The 25,715-nt window shown below is 40.5% G+C and overlaps 1 protein-coding gene across 4 annotated transcripts in view; it reads right to left on the minus strand.

The window, feature by feature from the left end:
- The window catches only part of Elmo1 (engulfment and cell motility 1), a 526,201-nt gene that overhangs the window by 237,435 nt on the left and 263,051 nt on the right, over positions 1-25,715 (minus strand). For all 4 annotated transcript variants that reach the window (XM_051194660.1, XM_051194662.1, XM_051194659.1 and 1 more), the window contains one exon: positions 15,644-15,748. In XM_051194660.1, coding sequence (XP_051050617.1) covers positions 15,644-15,748 — 105 coding nt within the window. The remainder of the gene's footprint in view (positions 1-15,643; positions 15,749-25,715) is intronic.

Consider the following 25,715-nt stretch of genomic DNA (forward strand, 5'->3'; position numbering starts at 1 on the left):
ATTACCTGGCAATGTCACACACCCCTAGGTATAATCGGTCTATCACAATTCCTAAGGTAGGGAGATATTTTTGAGCAATATAATGGGATTTGGGGGGCTATTACCACCTAGATTCTGTAATGCCAATACAAAAGAACTTCTGATCTTTCAGGCAGGTTGTTAACACTGGCCCAGTATTACATGATCACATGAATACAATTCAAAAATGGAAGTCAGCTGTGAGTCACCCAAGTATGAGTGCCAGCATATCTGGGTCAAGGCCATCTTGCAGCATGTCAATACAGTTCTATCTTTGGTCCCCAAGCCAAGACAGACACAGGCCAGAAGGGCAGGTGCAGCCAGGGAGAGTACAACTCCAGTTAGAAAATGGATTCCTTCCTGAGGGCAAATCTCACCAGGAGGCATGATACCAGAAATTTTTGAGAGGACCCTTGCACTGATTTAATCCTGGCATTCATTAATAAACAAGAGTTAAGTTCCCTGCTCTGGGCTACAGTGGTACCTGGCAGCTGACATCCTCTCTACACTGCCTCATGGGGCTTCCAGGTTCATGAGGGCCATCAGGAAATGAAATGAACATTAAATACCAAGGAAGGGGTGGAGGGAACCACAAAACTTGTAGAAAAATAAAGGAGGTGGAGTGGACAGAAAGAAAGGGGTAGAATTTCTATGTAATTCTCTGACGGCAGTGGAAGCTGGGGAGTGAGCTACATGTCTAAATAGGCACAGGTGCAGAAGAGAAAAAGCTAGAGGAATGCCCACAGGCACCCTCAAGGACAGCAAGCATAGTATAGAATGAACTGTGCCTCTCCATTCACATCTAACAGCCTGAAGACTGTCTCAGCACACAACTACACAACTACATTTAAAGAGAAAAGACTAGTAAACAAGCAATTGAGGAATGAGGACATCAGTGTGGAATGTTAGTCCTAGTGTTCTTACAAGAACCAACTCTGGTATATACTAGGCAAAGAAGCACCAAGAGGGAAACTATCTATATGCCAGTCATAGAGAGGGTCCTCAAGAGAAACTAACCCTGCTGACACCTTGATGCTATACTTCCAACCTTCGGAGCTATAAGGAATGAAATTTCTGTTGTTTGCCACTCAGACTGTAATTATTTAGTTATGTGAGCTCCAATGGATGAATACAAAGAACCAATGACTGGAGTTAAGTGGGACAGAAGTAGAGGACACAAAGGCAGGGCCACAGAATGTTGCTGTGTAGTACCTTTCTCCTGTCCAAATGTCTCCTCTTAGATGCTGGAGGGAAGACTCAGGAAGTAAGCAACCTCACAAGCCTGGGAAAGGTGAAAGACAAAGATCCTGACACCCACTATAGCAAAAAGAAACAACTGCAGAGAAGGGGGGGGGGCTGACCTGTCTGCAAGTTGCACTGACAGCTCCAAGTTGCAGCTTCTATGAGTCATTAACTATGTTGGGATGAGCTTTTTGGTGCCACAGATGCTTTTGTGTCATCTGTGCTCCTGTAACTAACACCTCACACCTACTCCGTAGGTAACGCCAAGCCTACAGGTTCACCACATTGGACTTCAGTGAAATCTATACTGGTATGAGTTGCTTACCTTGGGTGAGTAGACATCTGTGTTATACTCCCCAAGGAAAGGCACACAACAGATATAAGTGAGTACCGGTGTGTATTCTGGATTGAACTTTGCATTAGAAGGAAACCACTAAGGGTTATGAGCACGGCAGGAATACTTTGGCTAAGCTTGGAAGGATCTCACTGGATCTTAATAGTGTGATTAACATGTTGAGAGCAGTCAAGTGGGAGGGGGGGCTGAAAGTAGTTAGAGCCTTAGAGGACACAGAAAGAGGCTTCTAGACAGATGCTATGAAGCTATTGGGAAGATAGGATGCCTGGCATCTCTGGCAAGATAAGGCTATGTTGAAATACACAGATTAATAGTTATGGGTTAATAATTGAGAGCTAGCCAGTAAGAAGCCTAAGCTTCTTATTATAATTAATAAGCTTCATATTATAATTAATATAAGTCTCTTTGTGTTTATTTGTGTCTAAATGGCTATGGTTTACAAGAGCCAACTAGTGAGTTGTTGTTACAGGACTGCAGGAGTTGTTATGGGACTGTAGGAGAGAGAGCTGACATGATGCATTATTCCAGCAGAGTGAGTGTGTGTGTGTGTGTGTGTGTGTGTGTGTGTGTGTGTGTGTGTGTATAAAAGTAGGCTGAGATAATTAAGAGTAAAACCAGTGGGCCTTGCTGGTGATGTACAGCTAACAGTCCTCATTACAATGAAGAATAAACTTGAGACTGATTGTCAAGTCACTGGGAAGGTATAGTAAAGCAAAGAACATTCACTCCCATGACACAAGTCCCAAAGAGGTTTAGCTAATACAAAATCCTGCAGGAGGAAGAACAACTTCTGCAATTTCACTGTAGAAAAAAAGAAAAGAAAAGAAGAAGAACAAAATTAAAACCCCAAGAAAGAAAGAAACACAAGCAGGAGTAGAAATCTATGAAATTGAAAACAAACACAATAAAAGAACATCAAGAAAATTAAGTCGACTTTTTGTTACAGTCAAGAACAATTATAACATACTAACTAACTTAAGAAGAAAGGAGACAAAACAAATTACAGACATTGAAAGTGAAAAAAGAGCCAATGCTATAGAATCTGTGGACCTGGTAACAAAATCTCGGGGACAGCTCATACAGATAATGATAGGGTGTAAAGGACTAATTCCTTGAATGACACTTGAACAAAAACAGATCATCAGAGTACTTCCAGGTCTGCTAAAGGAATTGAATTAACAATTAATAATCTCCCTAACCACAAAGCATCAGGTACAGGCAGTTTCATTGGTGAATTTTATCAAACAGCTAAGGAAGGATATGAATTGATTCCTTAAAATTTATTTCAGAGGAAAGAAACAAAGGACTCCTTCCTAAACTCACTCTAATGCCAAAATCAAATGCATGACAAAGAAGGGGGATTGAAGACTAACAAATCTTTTTAACATAGATGCAAGATTTCTCCACATTTAACAAGGAGAGCTGGGAACTCTGCTCACACAGACAGCTGTGTGTGTGTATTGTCATGGTGGTTTTATTCATAACAATCCAAACTATAAATGAACCATGTTTGTCAATGAGCAAACAGTAAGACAGTGTCATATGGATCCATTGAACATTACTTAGGAAAAATAATGAATATCCTTGCTACAGATAATGTGCACTCTTTAGAGAATTGTGCCCGGTGCAGAAATCTAGCCCGAACACTAAATGTTCATGATTCCATCTACGTAACATTCTTTAAAGTCACAAAAGCACAGATATGGGGAACATGATGGTAACTGACACAATAAAAAAAAGGATGGCAGTGGGGGAAGAAACGGGTGGCTAAAGCAGTACAACATGTGGGGAAAATAGCTCACTACTCCTGACTTTGGTGATGACGTCAATTTTATACAGTGCATATTATGCAATGTATAACACAATGACATTATATCAATAAAGGAGCTACAAAACATTAAGTAGAATCTAACTGTGAAGAAAAAGAAGTCTACACCACAATTAATTGAAAATCGATTGACACAAACCATAGTATTAACAAATTCAAGATATACTAATACCAATAAATACAAAAAAGCATTGAACAATATATAACACCCATCCATGACAAAACTGTAATGAAATTAAAAAACAGAAGGAAATTTTAGCAATCCTATAAAGAACATCTATAAGAAGACAATAACAGCTAACATCATAGCCAAAGGTAAGATACCCATCACTTTGTCCTTAAAATTAAATACAATAGTCCCCCACCATTCCTATTCAGTATCTTATTGGTAGTCCTGGGTAATGAAATAAGGTAATAAAAAGAAAAACTGCTACAGACTAGGAAGGAATAAGCAATCTTGCTGCATTTGTTCACAGATGGCATGATTTCTCAAAGCAGAACTCCCTGCAACTATTAAGCAATTCCAGCATGGCAACAGGATAGTATTTCTTCTACAGACTTACAACTTTTCTCAACTGCAAAGGCCGTCCATGAGAAATAACAAGAAGTCATGAAGACTTATAACACTTCTATCTCTCTATGAGGTCTTTCCCTCTCCAAGGAATAGGCAGGAGTGTGTTTTTACTCTCTGAGCTACTGCACTGCAACTACAATACAAGGCAGAAATGGGTGCCTTGCAGGAGGAAGAAGCTTCAAGGCTCAGGGTAACTTGTCACTTGCCACACAGATAGACATGCATTTGAAGGAAGAAGCTTCATAACTATAGAAGAAAGAAGCAGGGCTTGTTATAAAGGAGGGATCCAATAAACCTTTATTTAACTCACCAACTAAGGAAATAAAACAGACAAGCTAGAGTCCACATGGAGAACAGGTGTGCAGAAATAAGAACTAAATTGGGCTTGTGACAGAAAAACCCCAACAGCCCCTGAGAAGCAGAAGCTAATGTCAACACAGTGGTAAGGGTTGCTGACACACCCTTACATGCCTTCTATAGCTTACAATTCCCAATGGACCTGGGTTTCTAACAACACACAGTTCATCATAGGGTGAGTTTTTTTTTTTTTCTTCAATGAATACACCAATAATTTAAAGACGACTGCATCTGTTTGCTGCTGTAGGTTTAACCCAGGGCTCTCATCATGGTAAATGTATGCTAAGCACCTGCCAGTCCTTTCCTTTCAAAGTTAACCAGAAGACTCTGTATACAACTTAGTGAAAAACTTTGAACCTATATCCCAGTTTGGTCTGGAACCAAGAAAGACTAAATCAGGGACATAATGTTTAAACAGAAGTACTGACATTTCAGACACTGTGAGGAGGGAATGGGAAGGCAGGTGCGACAGCAGGTACAGGGACAGCATATACCCATTGCACCCAGCAGTGTATCCCTATGTATCCGCCCTCCATCCCCAAGGACCAGTCCTCTGAAATAAGACAGGATCATGTTGAACAATGATCTCATCCTAAGGACTGAAGCATTCCATTCAAATCTTTGGCTTTGGAAGTCAGATTTTGTGCTTTCCAGCCCAATTAGTAAATCTAATCACATGCATTCACACTCTCAAGGGGTCCCGATTGTTTGGCAGTAACAGCTTGCGTATTCACAACCAACGAAATTAATGCTGCTATTTTTAAAGCATGAAAAAAAAATTTAAACCCTATACATAAAAACAAGCCTCTGAGGCATGGACCTTGGTCAGAGAAAGAAGGAAAATAAGAAATAAGAAGCAGGAATAAAGTATTTACATGAATTAGTAGACAAAGAATCATTTTAAAAGTCACTGCAAGGCTCTGCTGAGGGGTCCTTGCTATTCTAAGCTGAATCTGTGCTCCACATCCCCTAGAAGGAAAATGTCACTCAAATAAAAAGGTTCCTTTACATGAAACTGTGTGTTTAACTGGCAACATATAATTTTATTTAAAAAAAAAAAATTAGGAGCAATTGCTGCTGAAGCTGTTTCAGGGACAAGGGGAGGGGACGATCTGTCAGTGCTATGGGAACAAAAAAAAAAATGATGTTCTAGCAAGCTGTATTCCAATCATTTGCTTCATAGTTAAGTTTAATTACATATTACACACTGTCCTGCAATTATGTTGCTTGGAAAACTGCCAATTTCCCCCTTTGGAATGTGAAAAGTTCCTTAATTTACTTTGAAGAGTCAGCATCGCCTCCACCCGCGGATTACTACACTAGATCCTGCTTCCCTCCAGGATGCCTTGTGGACAGCAACCATTTCCTTTCTGTTTCTTAGAGCCACCAGGGGCTCATGGTGCTTCCAGCTCCCAGAACACAAACCAGAAATTTTACACGGAGTGAGTGATGTTCTTTCTTTCCTTTCAAATTTACAGCAGGAGAAACTGTGAGGCTTCACCCCTCCTTCCCTCCTCTCAAGGGCCTGGGGTTAAGTCCTTCATTTTCAAAAAAAGAATATATATCCAGGACAAGATGAAGCTCTGGTTTCTGGGAGTCAACTAGTCTGGGAAAGAGAAAACATAGAGAAGACTGAGAATCTATTCAGCACTACCTGAGTAGTGGCAAAGGGTACAGAGATACAATCATACAAAACCTCCCAGGAACCAGCAAGGGGCTGAAAGGTTCACTCCGCTGCAGTCGATTCTTATCTCTGGCCACCAAGATAAGGAACATCTAGAAGTGGCAAGCAGACATAGAAAGCAAAAGGAAGCCAGAGAGAATGGAGTAAGGAGTTAGGTGACTGGCTAACAGAAAGAGAGTACGAACTGCTTCCTGGGAAATCAAATTCCCGTTCCTTTGAAAATATGGGGCTAGTGGAGCAAGGTGCATCTGAAGCATTCTCCCAAAGTATGGCCAAAACCTCCACATAAATCTCCTAGGCCCTACAAAACCAGAGTATTCAGATGTAATTGGTGAAGCCACTCTGGAAATCAGTATGGGGATCCCCAGAAAACTAAAACCTACCATATGACCCAGCTATATCTCCCCTTGCGGCATACGCCCAAAGGACTGAGCATCATACACCACAGATGCTCACTTAGCCATCCTCATTGCTGCCCTATTCACAGTAGCCAGGAAAGAGAGCAATGCAAATATCCTTTAACAGGTGGGTGACAGTGAAAACGTGATACATGTGCACTGCGGAATACGGCCCAGCCGTAAAGAAAAAGGAAGGCCACACACTTGGATGACTCCACTTGGACCTGACCTGAAAGCCTCTTTCTTCCAGTCTGACTTACTCAGAGGGGGAAGAAATTAGGTAGTCATGCCCAGCTGCAATACCTACAAACCACGGCAATGACATGGCAAGATAACGGTGCAAGGAGTGGCACTCATACGTTAGTGGCTCACTAAACAGAAGGGAAATCACGGTTGGTACTGGAAACTATTCCCAGGGATAGTGAGGTCATGGACCGCAGAAAAGAATCTACTACAGCCTCTTTGCTAGAGCAGCATAATCCCTAACTACATTCTAAATCCTATTCTTACTCTCAGGGATAAATGTAGCCATCATGCTCAGCAGAAAAGCTTCACTCTGCAGCACATGGAGAGAGACCGTCTCAGAAAACCTCACCTGGACTCAGTGCAGAGATCAATAGATCATAGGGAGCCCAGCCCCAATAGATACTCCTGCATCCAGAGCCCAGGGAACAGCCTGGAAGAGAAGGCAGAAAGACTGCAGGAGCCAGAATTTCAATGTCTGCCGTGAAACTGCATTGTGCATTGATTGACAGCATCGATCTGTGCATTAAGCCCAGTTGAGGTTTGGTTTTCTGTGATGGTTTCCACGTGCTGCCGAATGAGGCTTCTTCGATGGGGGTGATAGCTGCATTATATGCTTTATGTATGTATGTACATATACATATATATATATATATATTCTTACACACATATATAACAATAATCAAAGAAAGCAAGCTATTAATGTGAAGGCTAAGGGATATGGGAGAGGCTAAGGGATGGGGAGGGGACATAAAGTCATTATATTTTCATAAAATTGCATTTAAAATTTTTAAAAGTTTAGCTCGATACATCTCTACTCTGTGACCTTGGGCAGGCCCTCTCTGTGTGTCAGGTGAGTAATTAGTAAAACCTTGCAGTTACCTCCCAGCAAGCTCAGATACCAAGTGTTCGCTGTTATAATTGTGCAGGAGCTCTCTGGCACAGCAGGGAGGAAACTTGACATGAGCTTCCCTGCTAAATTGAGGCGAACCTCTACTGACAGAGCAGAAGATATGCAGATGGAACGCATCGCATAGAGCCACCTGATCACCCTGCACTGAGGAGGGATCACAAAAAATGTCTTCTAAGGCCTCAGAAGTGACACTTGTCACACTTCTCATCCAGCACTCCCTGTGGTTTCTGTCTCAATAGCCTCAGATCAGCATCTAACTAGTCTCTCCCATCTTTCTGCTTCTCCCTCCCTCCCTTTCATTTATTTATGTTTCTGTGACAGTGTCACTAGCTGAGACCATCCTTGAACTTGAGCCACTGCTTCTACCTCCCAAGTGCTAGGGATCTGTCAACATTCCTAGCCCTGCCAACTAATTCTAAAAACATTGTTTGGTGGGTATAGGGGAAAACTCCACTTGTGGACTTTTAAACAGTATAGATATACTTTACATATTTCATCTCTGGAAAATGTGATTCTAATGAAAAGGGCCTTGAGAAACCCATTCTTAAGTATAGATATCCATCTGACATTTTATCAATATTAATATTTTTGTTCTTATTTGGTATACTATTAGAAATATATATATGCTCTGGCCTGCAATTATGTGAGCCTAGTATAATTAATCTTATTTTTAAAAGCATTTCTATATCCTTCATCAGGAAATGCATCATCTTCCACTGTAGTCACCTAGTATCCCATGATAGTACAGGGGAAAAAATGCTAGTCATTAATTAGGAGGGATGATAAAGAGAGAATTGCAGGGGACTTCACCAAACTGCATACATTTATTATGCAAATTGTTTTTGTAGACCAATCAATTTCAATTAAAAATATAAAAAGGATTGCAGGTTATGTAAAGAACAAACCATTGGCAGGATTAACTTTTCATTTTCTTCCTGGAAACCTCCAGATCTTATAAATTCTGTTGAGTAATACCTTTGTTGGCAAAAGTCTATAAATCAGTGAGGATGCAACTTCATTAGGGAAACATCTTTATGCTTTAGCCCCGCAAGAACTGAAGCTGAACAAAGTGTCCGGTCTGCTCTATTCCATACTGACCAACAACCACCTGGTTTCTCCGAAGTCAGGCCATTGCTTAAAGTTAAGTCACAGGAGGAAGGAAGTCTTCAATGATTCCGATATAGCTAAGCAGTGTAATTCCTCATAAAATTGTGGAATGTTGGCTTTCCACACATTGTGAAAAACTTCACATTATCAAACAGAGCTTTTATGACCTATTAGAGGTTCCCAGTACAGTGTACATCTAAAACCCCTAAGGATACAAAGGATTTCCCAAATAGAAAGTAATTATTACTATTGCCTCTCTCTCTCTCTCTCTCTCTCTCTCTCTCTCTCTCTCTCTCTCTCTCTCTGTGTGTGTGTGTGTGTGTGTGTGAGAGAGAGAGAGAGAGAGAGAGAGAAAAAGAGACAGAGAAAGAGAGAGGGAGAGAGAGAGAGACTACTTAGCTTTTTTTCTTACTATCACATCCACTGTACACGATACCTTGTCTGCTACATGTTGGATAATATTCTTGAATGAGACAATGAATGAATGATTGTAATTTTTAGGGACTTTCTTTTAGCATCTAAGGACATATTCGCTTCCCCCGCCCCCAACATCCTTTGTATTCTCTAACAATACATAGGCAACCATAGAGGAAACTCATTTGCATGCATTTGGCTTTCATTGTTGCACATTTAAAGCTCACCTGATTTCTCTAAGGGTCAGTCTCATGACTGACAATAGGTTCTGAATATTTGGACTGCTTCTTCCTGTTATTTTTCATGTCACTACCTTGAAACAAAAGATCAATCAAGAATGCTCCGCTATGACACCTTTACCAGGCTCTCTTGTTCTTTGAAATAACATTGTTTGGTGTTAATCAAATATTTGATAATATGATAAAAGAGCCATATCTGAAATCACTCCACACTCAGTGAGATGCTTAGATCTGTAATTCCTCCTGGGTTTGTGTGCCTGTCCAACTGTGGGTAATTCAATTACATCGACAGCTTTCTCCAGAACAGTTACTGTAGTTCATTCAAGTATTACATAAGAAACTTAGCCACCCATCAAGAAATTCATGGGGCAAAAAATATCTTTAGAAGTGTTGTAAGTATGAAGGCCATGAATTTCAGATAAGGAGAAAGTAAAAACTAAGAAAATTCTGTTTCCTTTTTTCTTTGGGAGAGTTTGTTTCATACACTATATTTTTATCCTATTATTTTCCTTTCCCCAACTCCTCTCATATACTCATATACTCCCTACCTGCTCAATTTTATGTTTTTATCTCTCAAAAGAGAGAAACAAAAACCAAGCAATCAGTAAGACCAAAAAAAAAAAAACAAAAAAAACAAAAAACAAAAAAAAAAAAACCACCCAAACAAAAAAAAAAAAAAAAAACCCAAACAAAATGAAACAAAAAACACATTAAAAACAAACACATGAGTCCATTCTGTGCTGGCAATCTAATTCTTTTATTACTTGATTAATAAGAATAATTGGAAGTTACTAGACACTGACCACTGGGCCAATAGTTGGGAACATAAGTGAACTTTGGTGTCTATTTATACAGTTTATTTTAGTCAACTACAGGAGACAGGAAAGACAGGTAAATATATTTAAAGTTATAAAAGGTCACAGGAATTCAATTTGAGTGTCCAAGGTGCAGGGCCAATAATATTCTCCAGGGAGAGAGAGGGCCAGCAGGTTATCTAAGGACAAGCTTTGCCTTGAGAGCTGTCCATTAGGCAGATGGCATGAGACATTCAAACATAAGGGCATCACAGACACTCAGGTGGGGATCTGCCTGGCTAACATGTGGCCTGTCATAATTTTGTTTTGACAAAGGGTGAGGTGGGAGTTCAGAGGACAGAGAGAATGGGGTGGGTAGTGAGAGATAAAGCCACAGGGGTGGATGCTGTAGACAAAGGGCTTAGCAGTCATACAGATGCACAGACTGGACAGGGTACAAATCCTTACAAGATGGAACACAAAGGATGCCATCCCCTGTGGCTTTCAGCTCTGCACCTCAAGCTCACTGTCTCCTTCATAGAGACATTCAGGCAGTTAGTCCAGAGACATAGACCAGGAAAAAAAAATGGGGCTCCAAATGGCCAAATACGCCACTCTCCTTTAGGGCTTTGAAACCAGAAGTCCCCCACTTCTTCAAACAATCAAATTTACCTTATCTGCAACCAACTTGCTTCTCCCCACTGTCACACCCTCACCCTACATGAGTTAACATCACTTCTCTACAATTTCTCAACTCCCTAAGCTCTATTTCTGCAGCATATTTATGGCCTTAGCTCCTACTTGTCCACTTCTAGCTTTCTTCACTAGCTTCTAGCCTCTATTTCTCATGTTGGTTTTCTGGCAAGGAAGTGCTTTTTCTAAAATTATTATCTCTGCTTAATTCCCTTATGAAAATGTTTGTGTTTATTGTTTGGAAATTCTTATATCTGCTTGAAATTAATGTTCATGTTTGAAAATGTACCTTCATATGATTTCAAAGGTCTCTAATGACCTATCCCCACTTCCCCTGTAGGGTAGAACCATCCATGCCACTCCCATCTTGCCTCTGCTATCTTATAGTTGTTGGCTTCCTGAACAAAACACACACCACCACACCTCACTCTCATTTTCCCCTTTATTTGATATACTCACCTAGGCCTCCCATGACCTAGTATGATAGTGATAGTTATTACTGTCAACTTGGACAGAATGTTGACTTACACCAACATGTTTGGAGGGATTATCTTGATCAGGTTAACTGGGGAGGGGTACCTACACTAAGAGTGGGCAGCACCATTCGCTGGGCTTAGATCTTAGACTGGCTAAATATAGAAACTAGCTCATTATCTCCCATTTCTTGACCAAAGCAATGTGACCTCCTGCATCAAGTTCTTCCCACCATGCCTTACTACCATAATGGACAGAATTCAATGGCACTGTGAACTGAAATAAATCCTTCCTCAATCAAATTGCCTTTGTCAAGGTAGTGTATCACAGAGAAGTGTAAATAACTAAAATGCCTAGTTAATAAAATGTAGTGGTTTGAATGAGAATGCTCCCTATAGTCTCACATATTTGAATGTTCGGTTCCCAATCATATTTGGAAAGGATTACGATGCACGGCCTTGTTGGAGCAGGTGTGTCACTGAGAGTAAGTTTTGAAGTTTCAAAAGCTCACACCAGGACAACTCTCTCTCTCTCTCTCTCTCTGCCTGCTACATTCAGATAAAGATGTAAAGCTCTCTGCTACTGCTCCTACACCATGGCTGTCCACTTCCCACTATGATGGTCATGGACAAACTCTCTGAAACTGTAAGCAAGCCCCCAATTAAATGCTTATAAAAGTTGCTTTGGTCATGGTATCTCTTCACAGCAATCACATATTAAGATATACCACTTACTTCTGGAAGCTTTCCCCACCTGACCCTCACATCTGTGTTGAGGACTATCCCCTGTCCAGAACCCACCACCTTTCACACAAACGTACATTTCAAGTGACTTAAAAACTGCTTGGCATGGTCTCTTCACCCACACAAATATGCTCCTCTCCTGATGATTCAGACAGGAAATTTCTTCCTGTCAGACCCACTATCAACCTGAATACAGGCCAACACTTGGCTCATTGTAGGGAACTGTAGTCATTCAGAAAACACATGAAGCCTGCAAACGTTCGTGGTCAGGCCCCTCAGTGTCATGTGCATTTCATAGGCAGATAGAGGAAAAGAACCCCCCTAGAAAAGCTAAGCAACAATCCCTTGAGGCAGGACCAAATGGCTTCCGAGCAAGAAATAATGACAAGTATCAACAGAAGGGCAAAGGTGAGGAACATGCAAAGTGATGAGGGCACAAATGTGTGTGCCCAAGGTTGCTAAGACAAAGGCGGGGCAAAGCAGAGGGCTAAAACCTAAAAACAAGATGATCAAGGAAGCGTAAGGGTAGAGGAATGTCAAAAACAAAGGGAATATTGGTGTGTGCCACTTTCTCTTCTTTCTTTTTCTTTCTGGTTTGTTTGTTTATTTTTTGAGACTGGGTTTCTCTATGTAACAGCCTTGGCAGTCCTGGAACTTGCTTTTTAGACCAGGCTGGCCTCAAACTCACAGAGAACCACCTGCCTCTGCTTCCCAAATGCTGACATTAAAAGTGTTACCACCATATCAGCACACACTTTCTCTTTTTAAACAAATCCCAACCATAAATCTGAGTGGCAAGTCTATTCTCAAGTGCAGAAGATGAAGCTATCAAATAACACACACTTAATAAATGAACAGTTGAGTGCATACTGGAGCTTTACCTTGTTTAAAAAAATGTTTTGTTTTATTTTTAATTAATACATAAGATTTTAAAAATTCTAAAGGTATCAGATGACTTAAAGAAAATGTTTCCTGGGCACAGCAAGGCAGATGCACCATGAACTCTCAGAGATTGTGACAGTATGCGTAAGACCTGTGCCAGCTCAAACCAGGTGAAATCCTCCCATTACATGAGCTGCTATTGGCAACTGATAGATACCTGATGGGAAAGGTTGAGTCAGTTTTCTTTAATGGTGTAACCTCTGATATATTGGTCACACTCTCAGACAGACCTCACTTTCATAAGTACTTGGCCAGCACACACCAGACTGGAAGAGGAAATGGACAGAGAGCAATAGGTTGAGTGGGGTAGGGAAGTAGATCTAGGAGGAGTTGGGGGAGGTGAATATGATCAAACACACTGTATGGAATTCTTAAGGAATGATTTTTAAAAACTAAACCCCCTTCAATGTTCGGAAAGGGACCTCCCAGGTCAAATGAAGCCAGCTGCCTGGGGTCATTCTGAGCTGTACAGCACTCATACTTTACCACCACAGCATGCGTCTATCTTCAGTAACTAAAGCTTGAAGAAAACCTCAGACTTTACACATGTAAGTAGCATTTATATTTATATACATAACTTTAGCCTTCCTTCATGCCCCAAAGTCACATGGGACCTAGAAAACATCATGGAAAGAAACCTTGTGAGAAAATTTAACAACATGTGAGGTACACACATTCCAGCCTCTTACGTAACATGCAGAATAAAAAGGACCCGCCTTGTTTTGCCCCTAAGCTTCAAGTTTTGTTAGATACAAAAGAACATACAAAGTTCTTTTGGGTTGCCATGGTATTGATTTCACTTATCACCATTTAGAAAATGCATTGAGAAATCAAGCTTAAAACATTAAATTACTTTTCATAAGACATATGCTTCTTATGCAATTAACAATACATTTGGCATCAGCTCTAATCTTAGAGGCATTTATCTGCAACCATCAATCAATTGATGTGAAATTCAATTTCTACTTGGATTCTACTTTTCATACTCAATTCTCTGAGGTTAGATATTGCATGATCTCTCTAAATACAAATTTCCTTATGATGCAAACAGACTGTATCCACAGAAAAATGCTTGTGCAGTAGATATATGTATATGTTAGTCAAATTAAAGGAGGGTGGTTTTGGGATGAGGATCTTTTTGTTTGCCTGTCTGTTTATATATTTTGAGACAGGTTCTAATTATGTAGTTTTGGATGGCTTGGAATTCACTATGTAGATCAGGCTGGAGTCAAACCCACAGAGATCAGCTTGCTTCTGCCTCCTAAGTACTGAAATTATAGGTCTGAGGTTACCATCCCTGGGCCTCAGATCAAAATTTTATGGCAAAACAAGTATCTAAGGTAAGACTGAACTTCTGACCCTGTACCAGTCTGCAACCCTTTCAGAGAAATTACCATAAAGCCCTTTATATATGCAAATAGCAATTCACAATAGGTCAGAGCTTCTCAATGAGCACACATTTAAAATATGAGGCCTACAGAGAATATGGAATCAAACATGACTTCATTCAAGGGAATCACTGCTGGATGGTACAATTTCTCACTGCACACTACCCAAATGTATGTACCTTCCCATGGCCACAACAACACTCATTTCCAAAGACATGCTAAGGAAGTACCACCATAGCTGAGACATCCCACATCTCCCTTGTTTAACAGAACAAACTCTTGTCCAGGCACAACAGAAACATCCATATTTTAAATCACTAGCTAGTAACAGTGCCAGCCACATCTCCAGGAAATCAATTCCACTGAAAGTCCAGCAGAGAATGTCCCAGTAGACAAAGGACATGCCCAATTTTCAGCTCAGCCTGACTCTTCTTATTTCAAGCAATTTGTCCTTCAAATGCATTCTAACCTCTGGGCTAGTCATCATCATAAGTACACCCCAACACCCTTTTTATTCAATCCCTCCTTGTTTTCAGTCTTGCTTCTATTCCATGCCTGAAGACATGGACACGGTGTCACCATGAATTGAGGAATTCAGATGGGCAACCCAATGTACAAGCTTTTGTGTCACTGCCACCCACTCTCTTCTCTACAGGGCACTGTTCTGGCAGCCATCTGCAATTTCACAGAGGCACAGAGATCTCCACTTCCTTCTGCCTCCAATCAACAACCTAGCTTAGTGCCCAGAGTATACCCAGTCTGTTATGAAATGTGGAAAGATTCCTCTCCACAACTGTCCCATTTTTCTCTTTATTTGTGCTTTTTTATTGTATCTCTTAACATTAGAGTGAAATGAAGCAATGTAGCAGTAAAGATCTTGGGCCTCTTTCAAGCACAGAAATAAGTCTAAATGGAGTCTCTACCAAATTTGAGGTTTTACAGGATTTGGGTATGGACTTCATTTCTGTTCCCCTTGTTACTTAATAGTTTTTATCACTCTTCAATATTAAAGTATAGAAAACATATCCCAGTACCAACTATATTGTTTAAATAAAAGGAAGAAATGTAAAAGTTAAGCATCCTATTTTAGCCCCTTGATCAACTTCATTTCTTTAGTTTGCCACTGATGGAAGAAAATCCACTGGGTGACTCATCTAATAATAACCTTCTATGTGTAGGTTTGAAAACAGAATTCCATAGGACACTGGCAGGATGTGAGTGGGGCCAGCACACTTACCCGGATGTATGCATCCTGATGGTGCTTAGCAAAATACAGCATATTGTCCAGAGCCAGCATCCCAGGAGGGGTCTGTGTAAAGTCCATGGCAGGATTGACATGATTCTGTGCGGGAAAACAAAATGTTTTCACGGTTAATTCTTCAGCAGATGTCATCAACCACAAGAGAACTGAGATGTGAAACCTCACAAGGGGAATGCCACATAATAGAAAGTGATGGCATTGCTTGTCTCTGCCAAAATACATGGATGGGAATTCTCCCAGCTCTTCAGGTTCAGAAAGGGAAAAAAAAAAAAAAACAAAAAAAAAAAAAAAAAAAAAACTGCTTTTATGCATGGGGTTGGGAGACCCAGTTGAAGATCAAATACATGAATAGACAAGTTAATAAAAAGAAAATGACAATGAGTGAGTTATATTTATGGTGGTTATACTGAAGTGAAGTCAATGGCATTCAGGAATTTGGGAGAAGCCACAGGAAGCCACAACCCACCCATATCTTAACTTCACACTCCCGTGCGAGGACAGGTATAATCATGCCTCCTGGCTGGTTTGGGAACTGTCCAGGGTTAGAGCATTCTCTAAGTACAAGCAGTGGGAACAGTGCAGATGTGCACAGGGTTCTGACATCTGCTTGCCCTTAAGAAGGGTATCTAGCATGTCAGTTACCACACACAGCATGGTGATGACTCAAGACAATTATGCCATGAGAGGCTGAAGCCTTAATTATCTGCATTTCTTTCTCCATCACCAAAGCCAGCCCAGACTACATGGATCTAAATGGTGATGAATTCAAGGAAATTGGTTTTTATATTAAAAAGAAAAGAAAAGTTTGTCAAAGATAATTTGTCCTTGCTGTATGGAAATACCAATTTTTGTATACTGGCTTTATAACCTTCAGCTCTGCTAAATTCACTCAGTACAAGCACGTTTGGGTGTTCTGTCATCAGTTTTCTCCCATAGATGGTGGATGGTAATATCTTCAAACAGGAACAAATAGATGACTTCTTTCCCAGTATAAATGACTTTCTCTTACCAAATTGTTCCAGTTGGTACTTCCAGTTCAATGTTGGTTAAGAATTATGAAAATGTTATCCTGTTCCACCATATAAATTGTAAGTATATGAGATAATGGATTTTTTTAGGTCACAAGAATTAAAATTCCATGATCTCTAACTACTTCAGAATCCCATATTATATGTGATTTTTAAATATTTTTAAATATATTTTTAAATATACAATTCTATCTGCTAATGTAGAAAACTTGCACAGAACTTGTCAGAGTAGACAACCAATGTCTGATTTGACCTAAGGCCCATGGCATGAGAAGGAACCCTACCCAAGACTGCTTGGGTAACCAAGCATCTGAGATTAGACATCCAGAGACCTTAGGTAAAACCAAACACTACTGGTCTAAAAATAAAGTAAAAATCAATAAAATAATTTCTAGTTATATTATTTTAGATGCATAGATCAGTGACTTATCTAGTCATCATCAGAGAAGCTTCACCTGGCAGCAAATGGGAACAGATACAGAAAGCCACAGGCAGGCATTATATAGAAAGAGAGTCTACATTCAATGACTCCTTCAATCCCTCCCCTCATAGGTCAGGGAACCCTTCAGAAGAGGAAGTAGAAAGCTTGTAAGCATCAGAGAGGATGGAGGACATCAGAAGAACAAGGCCCTCTGAATCTGAATCAACTAAGCAAAGCTCAGATGAACTCACAGAGACTGACATAGCTAGCACAGAGGCCTACGTGGGTCTGTACCAGGTCATACACACACACACACACACACACACACACACACACACACACACAAACACACACAAACACACACACACACACGCACGCATGCACACATACACACACAACATATTATATAATTATATACACACAACATATTATATAATTATATATAATTGTGTGTGTGTTTGTGTGTGTGTGTGTGTGTGTGTGTGTGTGTGTGTGTGTATTAATAGCTTGGTATTTTTATGGGACCCCTGACTGTGAAAACAAATAAGTCTCGGACTCTTTTTGTTCTTGGGACTTTTTTCCTCCTGTTGGGTTGCCATGTCCAACTTCAGTACGACAGTTTTGCTTCATCTCATTATATTTTATGTTGTCATATCTGGTTATATTATCTCTTAGAAAGCCTGTTCTTTTCAAATGAGAGACAGAAAGGGGTTGGATCTGGAGGGAAGGGGAAGTGGGGAGGCTATGGAAGTAGTCAATGGAGGGGAACTGTAAACAGGATATATTGTATGAGAAAAGAACAAATTTATTTTTCCTTTTTTTATTTAAATTTGAAACAAGCTTGTTTTACATGTCAATCCCAGTTCCCTCACCTTCCCATCCTCCCCTATCACCCCCACTAAACTCCAGCCCATCTTCTTTCTGCTCCCCAGGGAGAGTGAGACTTCCATGAGACTCTCAAAGTCTGTCATATCATTTGGGGCAAGACCTAGGCCCTCTCCCATATGTCTAGGTTGAGAAAGTATTTCTCTATGGGGGATGGGCTCCCAAAATCCATTCCTATACTAGGCATAAACACTGATCCATTACTAGAGGCCTCATAGACTGCCCAGTCCTCCTAACTAACACCCACACTCAGGGGGTCTGGGTAAGTCCTATGCTGGTTTCCCAGCTATCAAACTAGTCTTGTTCAGGTCATCTGATTCGTTTGGTTTCTCCAGTCTGGTCTTGATCCCTTTGCTTATCACTCCTCCCTCTCTGCAACTGGATTTCAGAAGTTTGGCTCAGTGTTTAGCTATGGGTGTCTGCTCCTGCTTCCACCAGCTACTAGATGAAGGCTCTAGGATGGCATATAAAGTAGTTATCAATCTCATTATTGTGGAAGGGCATTAAAGGTATTTATTGCTTAGACTGATAGATGGGTTCATTCTTGTAGATCTATGGGCAATTCCCTAGTGCCAGATTTCTCCTTAAATCTAAAATGGCTCCCTCTATTATGGTATCTCTTTTCTTGTTCTCCTCTATTCTTTCCTTGTCTCAATCTTTCTGTTCCCTCATGCCCACCTCTCCCCTCCTCTTCTCCCCTTCTCTTTCTCCTAACTCCCTCTTCCCTCCCTCCATGCTCCAAATTTGCTCCAGAAATCTTGTCCCTTTCCCCAGGGGACCATGTATGTCGCTCTAGCTTTTCTGGTGGTGTGAAGAAACTATTTTTAATATAAAAAATTTAAAAAGAAAAACTGAACTCCAAATATTCAAAACTGATAACATTTTTGCTCCTCTGTCTATACCTCCCTAAAAGTATATATAACTTGCATGAAACAATTATTTTAATTTTATCTCTGGGTATTTTCTAATAAACAGCTTCAATCTCTGGTCTGATCGAGGAATTTTGGTTAACAGTATTTCTTTCTAACTTTAGTATAAGAAAATCTTTTTACCCACTGCTTCAGGTTCAAACCACCCACAATTTTTCTCATTTGAATAAGGTCCTCACTTGAATAAGAGATCATGTCACCTCCTTTTCCCAGGATGACCCGAAGTTTTATTTAATAACTGATAGACTCTACAATCCTGGAAGTGTAGTTCTGTCTGTAGCCCAGAGTTCCTATGTCAAAGCAGCTAGCTAATCGTGTGTCTTCAGTGGACTGTATGAACACAACAGTTTACATTCCATCCCAGTTCATCTGATAAAACACCGGAAAGCTTTTAAAATACCAAGTATCAAGTACTGATATGTTAGAAACTGTGGCTAGATGCTTCCTCAAGCCCGAGAAGGAGCTCAGAGCATGGCTTTAGCCAAGTCTTGGTAACATCCTCTTTGGACACTATAATTCAAACACCTTCTGTTCCCACATTTTCCCTTTCCCAACATAGACACTGAACTCTTTTGCTTTGGTGCTTCTGTAATTTGGACTAAAAGGAGCTTATTTCACAAAATAATACTATACAGCATCAGTTGCTATGTAGCATGGACTAGCCAACAAGGCAGAGTGGTACAAAAGAGAACATGCAAAAATACTCAATAAAATACTGGCAAACTGAATCCAAGAATACATCAGAGAAATCATCCACCATGACCAAATAGGCTTCATACCTGGGTTGTAGGAATTGCTTAACATATGAAAATATGTCAATGTGATCCACCATATAAACAAACTAAAAAGAAAAACTATATGATCATCTCCCTAGATTCTGAAAAAGCCTTCAACAAAATTCAACACCCTTTCATGATAAAGGTCTTGGATCAGGGATAACAGGAACATACCTAAACATAATAAGAGCAATATACAATAAACCAAGAGCCAACATCAAACTGAATGGAGAGAAGCTTAAGGCGATCCCTCTAAAATCAGGAACAAGACAAGGCTGCCCTCTCCATATCTCTTCAATATTGTACTTGAAGTTCTAGCTAAAGCTATAAGATAACAAAAGGAGATCAAGAGGATCCAAATTGGAAAGGAAGAAGTTAGACTTTCTCTATTTTCAGATGATATGATAGTTTACATAAGCGACCCAAAAAACTCTACCAGGGAACTCCTACAGCTAATAAACACCTTCAGAAAACTAGCAAGATACAACATAAACTCAAAAGGATCAGTCGCCTACTTTATTCAGACGACAAAGAGGCTGAGAAAGAAATCAGAGAAACATCACCCTTTACAATAGCCAAAAACAACATAAAGTATCTTGGGGTAATGCTTTCCAAACAAGTAAAAGACCTATATAATAAGAACTTTGTGGCTCTAAAGAAAGAAATTAAAGAAGATACCAGAAAATGGAAAGATCTTCCATGCTCTTGGATAGGTAGGATAAACATAGTAAAAACTGGCAATCTTGCCAAAAGCAATCTACAGATTCAATACAATCCCCCCAAAAATTCCAGCACAATTCTTCACTGACCTTGAAAGGATAATAATCAACTTTATATGGAAAAAGAAAAGACCCAGGATAGCCAAAACAACCCTGTACAATAAAAGAACTTCAGGAGGAATCAGCATCCCTGACTTAAAGCTCTACTAAAGAGCTATAGTCCTGAAAACAGCCTGGTATTGGCACAAAAATAGACAAGTAGACCAATGGAATCGAATTGAAAATCCTGATATTAACCCACACACCTATGAACACTTGATTTATGACAAAACAGCTAAAAGTATACAATGGGGAAGGATAGCATCTTCATCAAATACTGCTGCCACAATTGGATGATGATGTGTAGAAGACTGCAGATAGACCCATGTCTATCGGCATGTACAAAACTCAAGTCCAAATGGATCAAAGACCTCAACATCAATCCAGCCACACTGAACCTCTTAGAAGAGAAAATAGGAGGTACCCTTGAACAAATTAGTACAGGAGACTGCTTCCTGAACATAACTCCAGGAGCACAAACACTGAGATCCACAATTAATAAATGGGACCTCCTCAAACTTAGAAGCTTCTGTAAGGCAAAAGACACAGTGGACAAGACCAAACGGCAGCCCACAGACTGGGAAAAGATTTTCACCAATCCTACATCTGACACAGGGCTGATCTCCAAAATATTCAAAGAAATCAAGAAACTAGTCAACAAAACACCAAATAACCCTATTAAAAACTGAGGAACAGAACTGAATAGAGAACTCTCAGTAGAGGACATCAAAAAGGCTGAAAGACTCTTAAGAAAGTGTTCAACATCCTTAGCTATTAGGGAAATGCAAATCAAAACAACTTTGAGATACCATCTTACTCCTGCCAGAATGGCTAAAATTAGAAACACCAATGACAACTTATGCTGGAGAGGATGTGGAGAAAGGGGAACACTCCTCCACTGCTGGTGGGAGTGCAAACTTGTACAGTCATTTTGGAGATCAGTATGGAAGTTCTGCGGGGAAATGGGAATTAGTTTACCACAGGACCCGGCAATCCCCCTCTTAGGCATATACCCAGATGATACACATCCATGCAACAAAGACATGTGCTCAACTATGTTCATAGCAGCATTATTTGTAATAGCAAGAACCTTGAAGCAACCTAGATGCCCCTCAACTGAAGAATGGATAAAGAAGATGTCACACATCTATACAATGGAATACTACTCTGCAGAAAAAAAAAATAATAATGGAATCTTGAAAATCACAGGCAAGTGGATGGAACTTGAAGAAACCATCCTGAATGAGGTAACCCAGTCAGAAAAGGAGAAACTTGGTATGTACTTGCTCATATATGGATTTTAGACCTAGAGCAAAGGATCAACAGCCTATAATTCACACCACCAGAGGAACTAGGATACAAGGTGGATTCTAAGAGATTCATATAAGGTCCCTCACAGAAGAGGGAAGGGAAAAGTTCTCCAGAGCACATGGGAAGTGTGGGGGTGGGGCAGTGAGGGGAGAGGGAACTAGAAGAAAGAGAAGGGGAGGAGAGGAAAGCACGTGGGACTAGGAAGATTGAGTCAGGGGAGGAATAGAAGACAAGAGAGAGAGAGAGTGAACATAAAAGAGGGAGCCATTATTGGTTTGAAGAGAAAACTGAACCTAAAAAACGTCTAGAGACCTACATGACTGACTCCAATTAACAATTTGAGCAACAGTGGAAAGGCTACCATAAATGCCCTTCCCTGATAATGAAATCAACAACTAACTTATCCACCATCATGGAGCCCTCATCTAGTACTTGTTGGAAACAGAAGCAAACACCCACAACTAAACACTGAGTCTAATTAGAATCCAGTTTCAGAGAGAGAGAGAGGACAAGACCAGGTTGCAGAAACACATAGAGACAGCTGACCTGAACAAGGAGGAGCTAAGGAACCTCCAGACTGATAGCTGGGAATCAAGCATGGAACTGACTCAGACCCACTGAACATGGTTCTCAGCTAGAAGGCCTGAGCAGTCTAAGGGACCTCAGACAGTGGAACCAGGATGTATCTCTGGTGCACAAAAGGACCTTACAGGCACATCCCCCATGGAGGGATACTCTCTTAACCTAGAGAAGGGAGAGAAGTCCTAGTCCCTACTTCAAATGACTTGACAGATTTACATGACCCCTCCTGGATGGCATAATCCTACATGTGGTGATGGGAGATGTCATTCTGTAAATATGTTTCTCATACTGGTTAATGAATAAAGCACTGTTGGCCAATAGGAAAGGAAGATAGGAGGGACTAGGAGACAAGGAGGAAAGAGGAAGTACTAGGGATGAGTCAGCATGTAGAGATGGGGGAGGGCAGAACCACCGGCCCCCTCTCTCCAGTAAGATAAGACCAAATGGAAATACTTAGATTAATAGAAATGGGTTAATAATTAAGACAGAGCTAGCCGATAAGTAACTGGCCAACAACATTATATCAAATACAGAGTCTCTGTGTGTTATTTGGGGCTGGTGTGGCTCTGGGCCTAGGTCAGCAGGGAAAAACCTACTCGTAATAATGTGGAGTGGGGGTGGGGATGGGAGGGGAGGGTGGTCAGGATGCATGTGAGGTGGGAGAAAGGGAAAGAGGGAGGGAGGGAGGGAAGGAAGGAGAGGGAACTGGGATGGATATATAAAATAAAAAAAAATAATAAAAAAAAACCCACAATACTCATTTCAGGCCTATCTCTAGTATTAGCTTATTCATCTACTCCAACAATAAACATGAAAGAAATCTAGCTATGCCTGGTTACATAATCTTACCTACTTAGATAGCTGAGGCAGGAGGATCCCAAGTCTAAGGTTTGTCTGGGCTACAGAGGGAATTCAAACTATCTTAAACAAGTTAGTGAGGGCCTGTCACAAATAGAAAAAAAACTATGAAGAACTAAGGATATGCCTGAGTGGTAGAATGCTTGCTTAGTATGCATGGGGCCCTGGGTTCAATCCCCAGTACTCAACTGAGAAAAAAAAAATTAACTTCTCTGAATCCTGAATCTAATTCTAACAACCAAATAAAAGTGTTGTTAACTAGGCCCAGGGAAGCTTTCTCCCATTGTTCACATTCTTTCTCGGCCATATGTGGCTATTAAATAGAGTGCTGATATTCAAAGGGTCCTTGTAGTAAAAGGGGGGAGATGAAGGGAGGGAGGGAGCGAGGGAGGGAGAGAGGAAAGGAAAGAGGGAGGGAAGAGGGGAGGGAGAGAAAGAAGGGAGGGAGAAGGAGGAGCAACTGCCCTGTGTCCATAGGAGACTGGTTTCGCTCTGGGCAACAATATTTCAGAATGCTTAAATCCCTCATCTAAAATAGCATAGAGCTGTATAAACGAAAGCAAATTCTCTGAATACTTCAACCACCTCTGGACTACTTATATTATCTAATACAATTCCAATGTTATGAAATGATATTATAATGCACTGTTAAGGAATAATAATAAGCAAAAAGTTCTATTTATGTTCAGTACAAAAGAAACTGCTTTCAAGTATTTTCAATCCATGGTTGGTTGAATCTGTGGGTGAGGAACCCATGGATGCAGAAGGATGACTGTGATTGATGTTTAGCGTGCCTTTAACGTACCATGCAGCCAGTTGGTATATAATAAAATCACTTATGATGCTGAAGATTTTGTGCAAAGTATCCTTCAAATGTTACTTCTTAATCCTCATCAAACCCTCACCAGGCCCAAGAGGTTATTATCTTCTTTTGACAAAAAGGAAACAGGCTCTAACAGTTTGAATAGCTTGTCAGTTTCAGAGCCAGTGCACATCAGAGCCAGAGGGTGAACCCAGGGTTCAGGTTTGAAGCAGAATCTTGTGTTGTCAAGATGCTGATCAATCTGACATTGCTGCAAATTTCACAAAAATATCCAGTGCAGGTCCCTAATTGTCAGCTCTTCTGAAGCCACATTATTCCCTCTGGCAGAATGGGCCTGTGATGCAACCTATTTAGCAAGAGTATAATATCTCCATCCCTCCCAGACCCTGTTACAGACCAGATTCTCTATATCCTATTGATCTCCAACAAATAGGCTCTTGCTACATGGAAGTGAATTAGAAAATTGTTTTTAAGTATTCAATGATTTGTTTTAACTAAGAAACACCACTACAAAAAAAGAAGAGAGAGTGGGGGGTGGTGTTACATGCTTTAATCACAGCACTAGGAAGGCAGAGGGAGACATATCTCTGTAAGTTCAAGGCCAACCTGGTCTACAGAGTGAGTTCTAGGACAACCAGGGCTACATGGATAATCCCTGCCTGGAAAAAGCGAAAAGAAAAAAAAGGAAAGGACAGGACAGGACAGAACAGGAATGGACAGGATGGACAGGAACGAAATGGAAAGGAAAAACATCAGTGCACTTGAGATGAAGAATACCCTAATTTTTAGATGGGTGAACTGTTCTCTCTGTCTGATTCCAGATATCATATTCCCAGTCTCCTGAAGTGATACTTTTGATTCTGTGTTTTAATAGTGAGTGAAATCATTTTACATCCTTTACAAAAAAAGGAATGAACTACATGCCTAAATATCTGGAAGTACATGCCAAAATATTTAAAAGTTTTACATACACACACACACACACACTCTCTCTCTCTCTCTCTCTCTCTCTCTCTAGAAATCAGAGATCTCAGCAAGGCCAAGAGCTGGACCACTCCTTCCTCATTGATGAGATGCTCTGAGTACAGATTTCTTGCTTTTCCTTTCCATGTTATTTTCCCACCTGCCTTGAAAAGGAAGGTATAAGCCTTTGATGAATAGCCTGAAATTTCCCTTGTTTTACTGCGAAGCCTGTGCACCTCTGTACATTATTCTGAAATGTCATTTGTTAGCTCCTGAGGAAGTGGTACTCCATGAATCACAACGAACAGCTCTCGGCTCCCAGAGGATGGGGAACAGAATGACTGCTCTTTTTCTAAGGCACCAGAGTCTACGCTTTGTAGACAATGCACTAACAGTGTGCTAACCAGCTGGAGATAAGGCCAGTTTCTTTAGCATGAGAACCTTCAGTACATATACTTTAGTACCTAGGCCTGTGGTACCTGGGTATCTTTTTGCACACATGTATAATTTTCAGCTGAACTACTTTGTCAATATATCCTAGGGGTTACAAGCTCCAGAATATCTCTGGACCTATTCTGGGCCCCTGGGGAGATTGTTAGACTGTGTATCTACAACCCAGGCCATCCCCTTATGTTGAACACCCTGGAGTAGAGG

This window comes from Phodopus roborovskii, unplaced genomic scaffold (assembly GCF_943737965.1).
Source record: "Phodopus roborovskii unplaced genomic scaffold, PHOROB, whole genome shotgun sequence".
In the NCBI taxonomy this organism is placed as follows: Eukaryota; Metazoa; Chordata; class Mammalia; order Rodentia; family Cricetidae; genus Phodopus; species Phodopus roborovskii.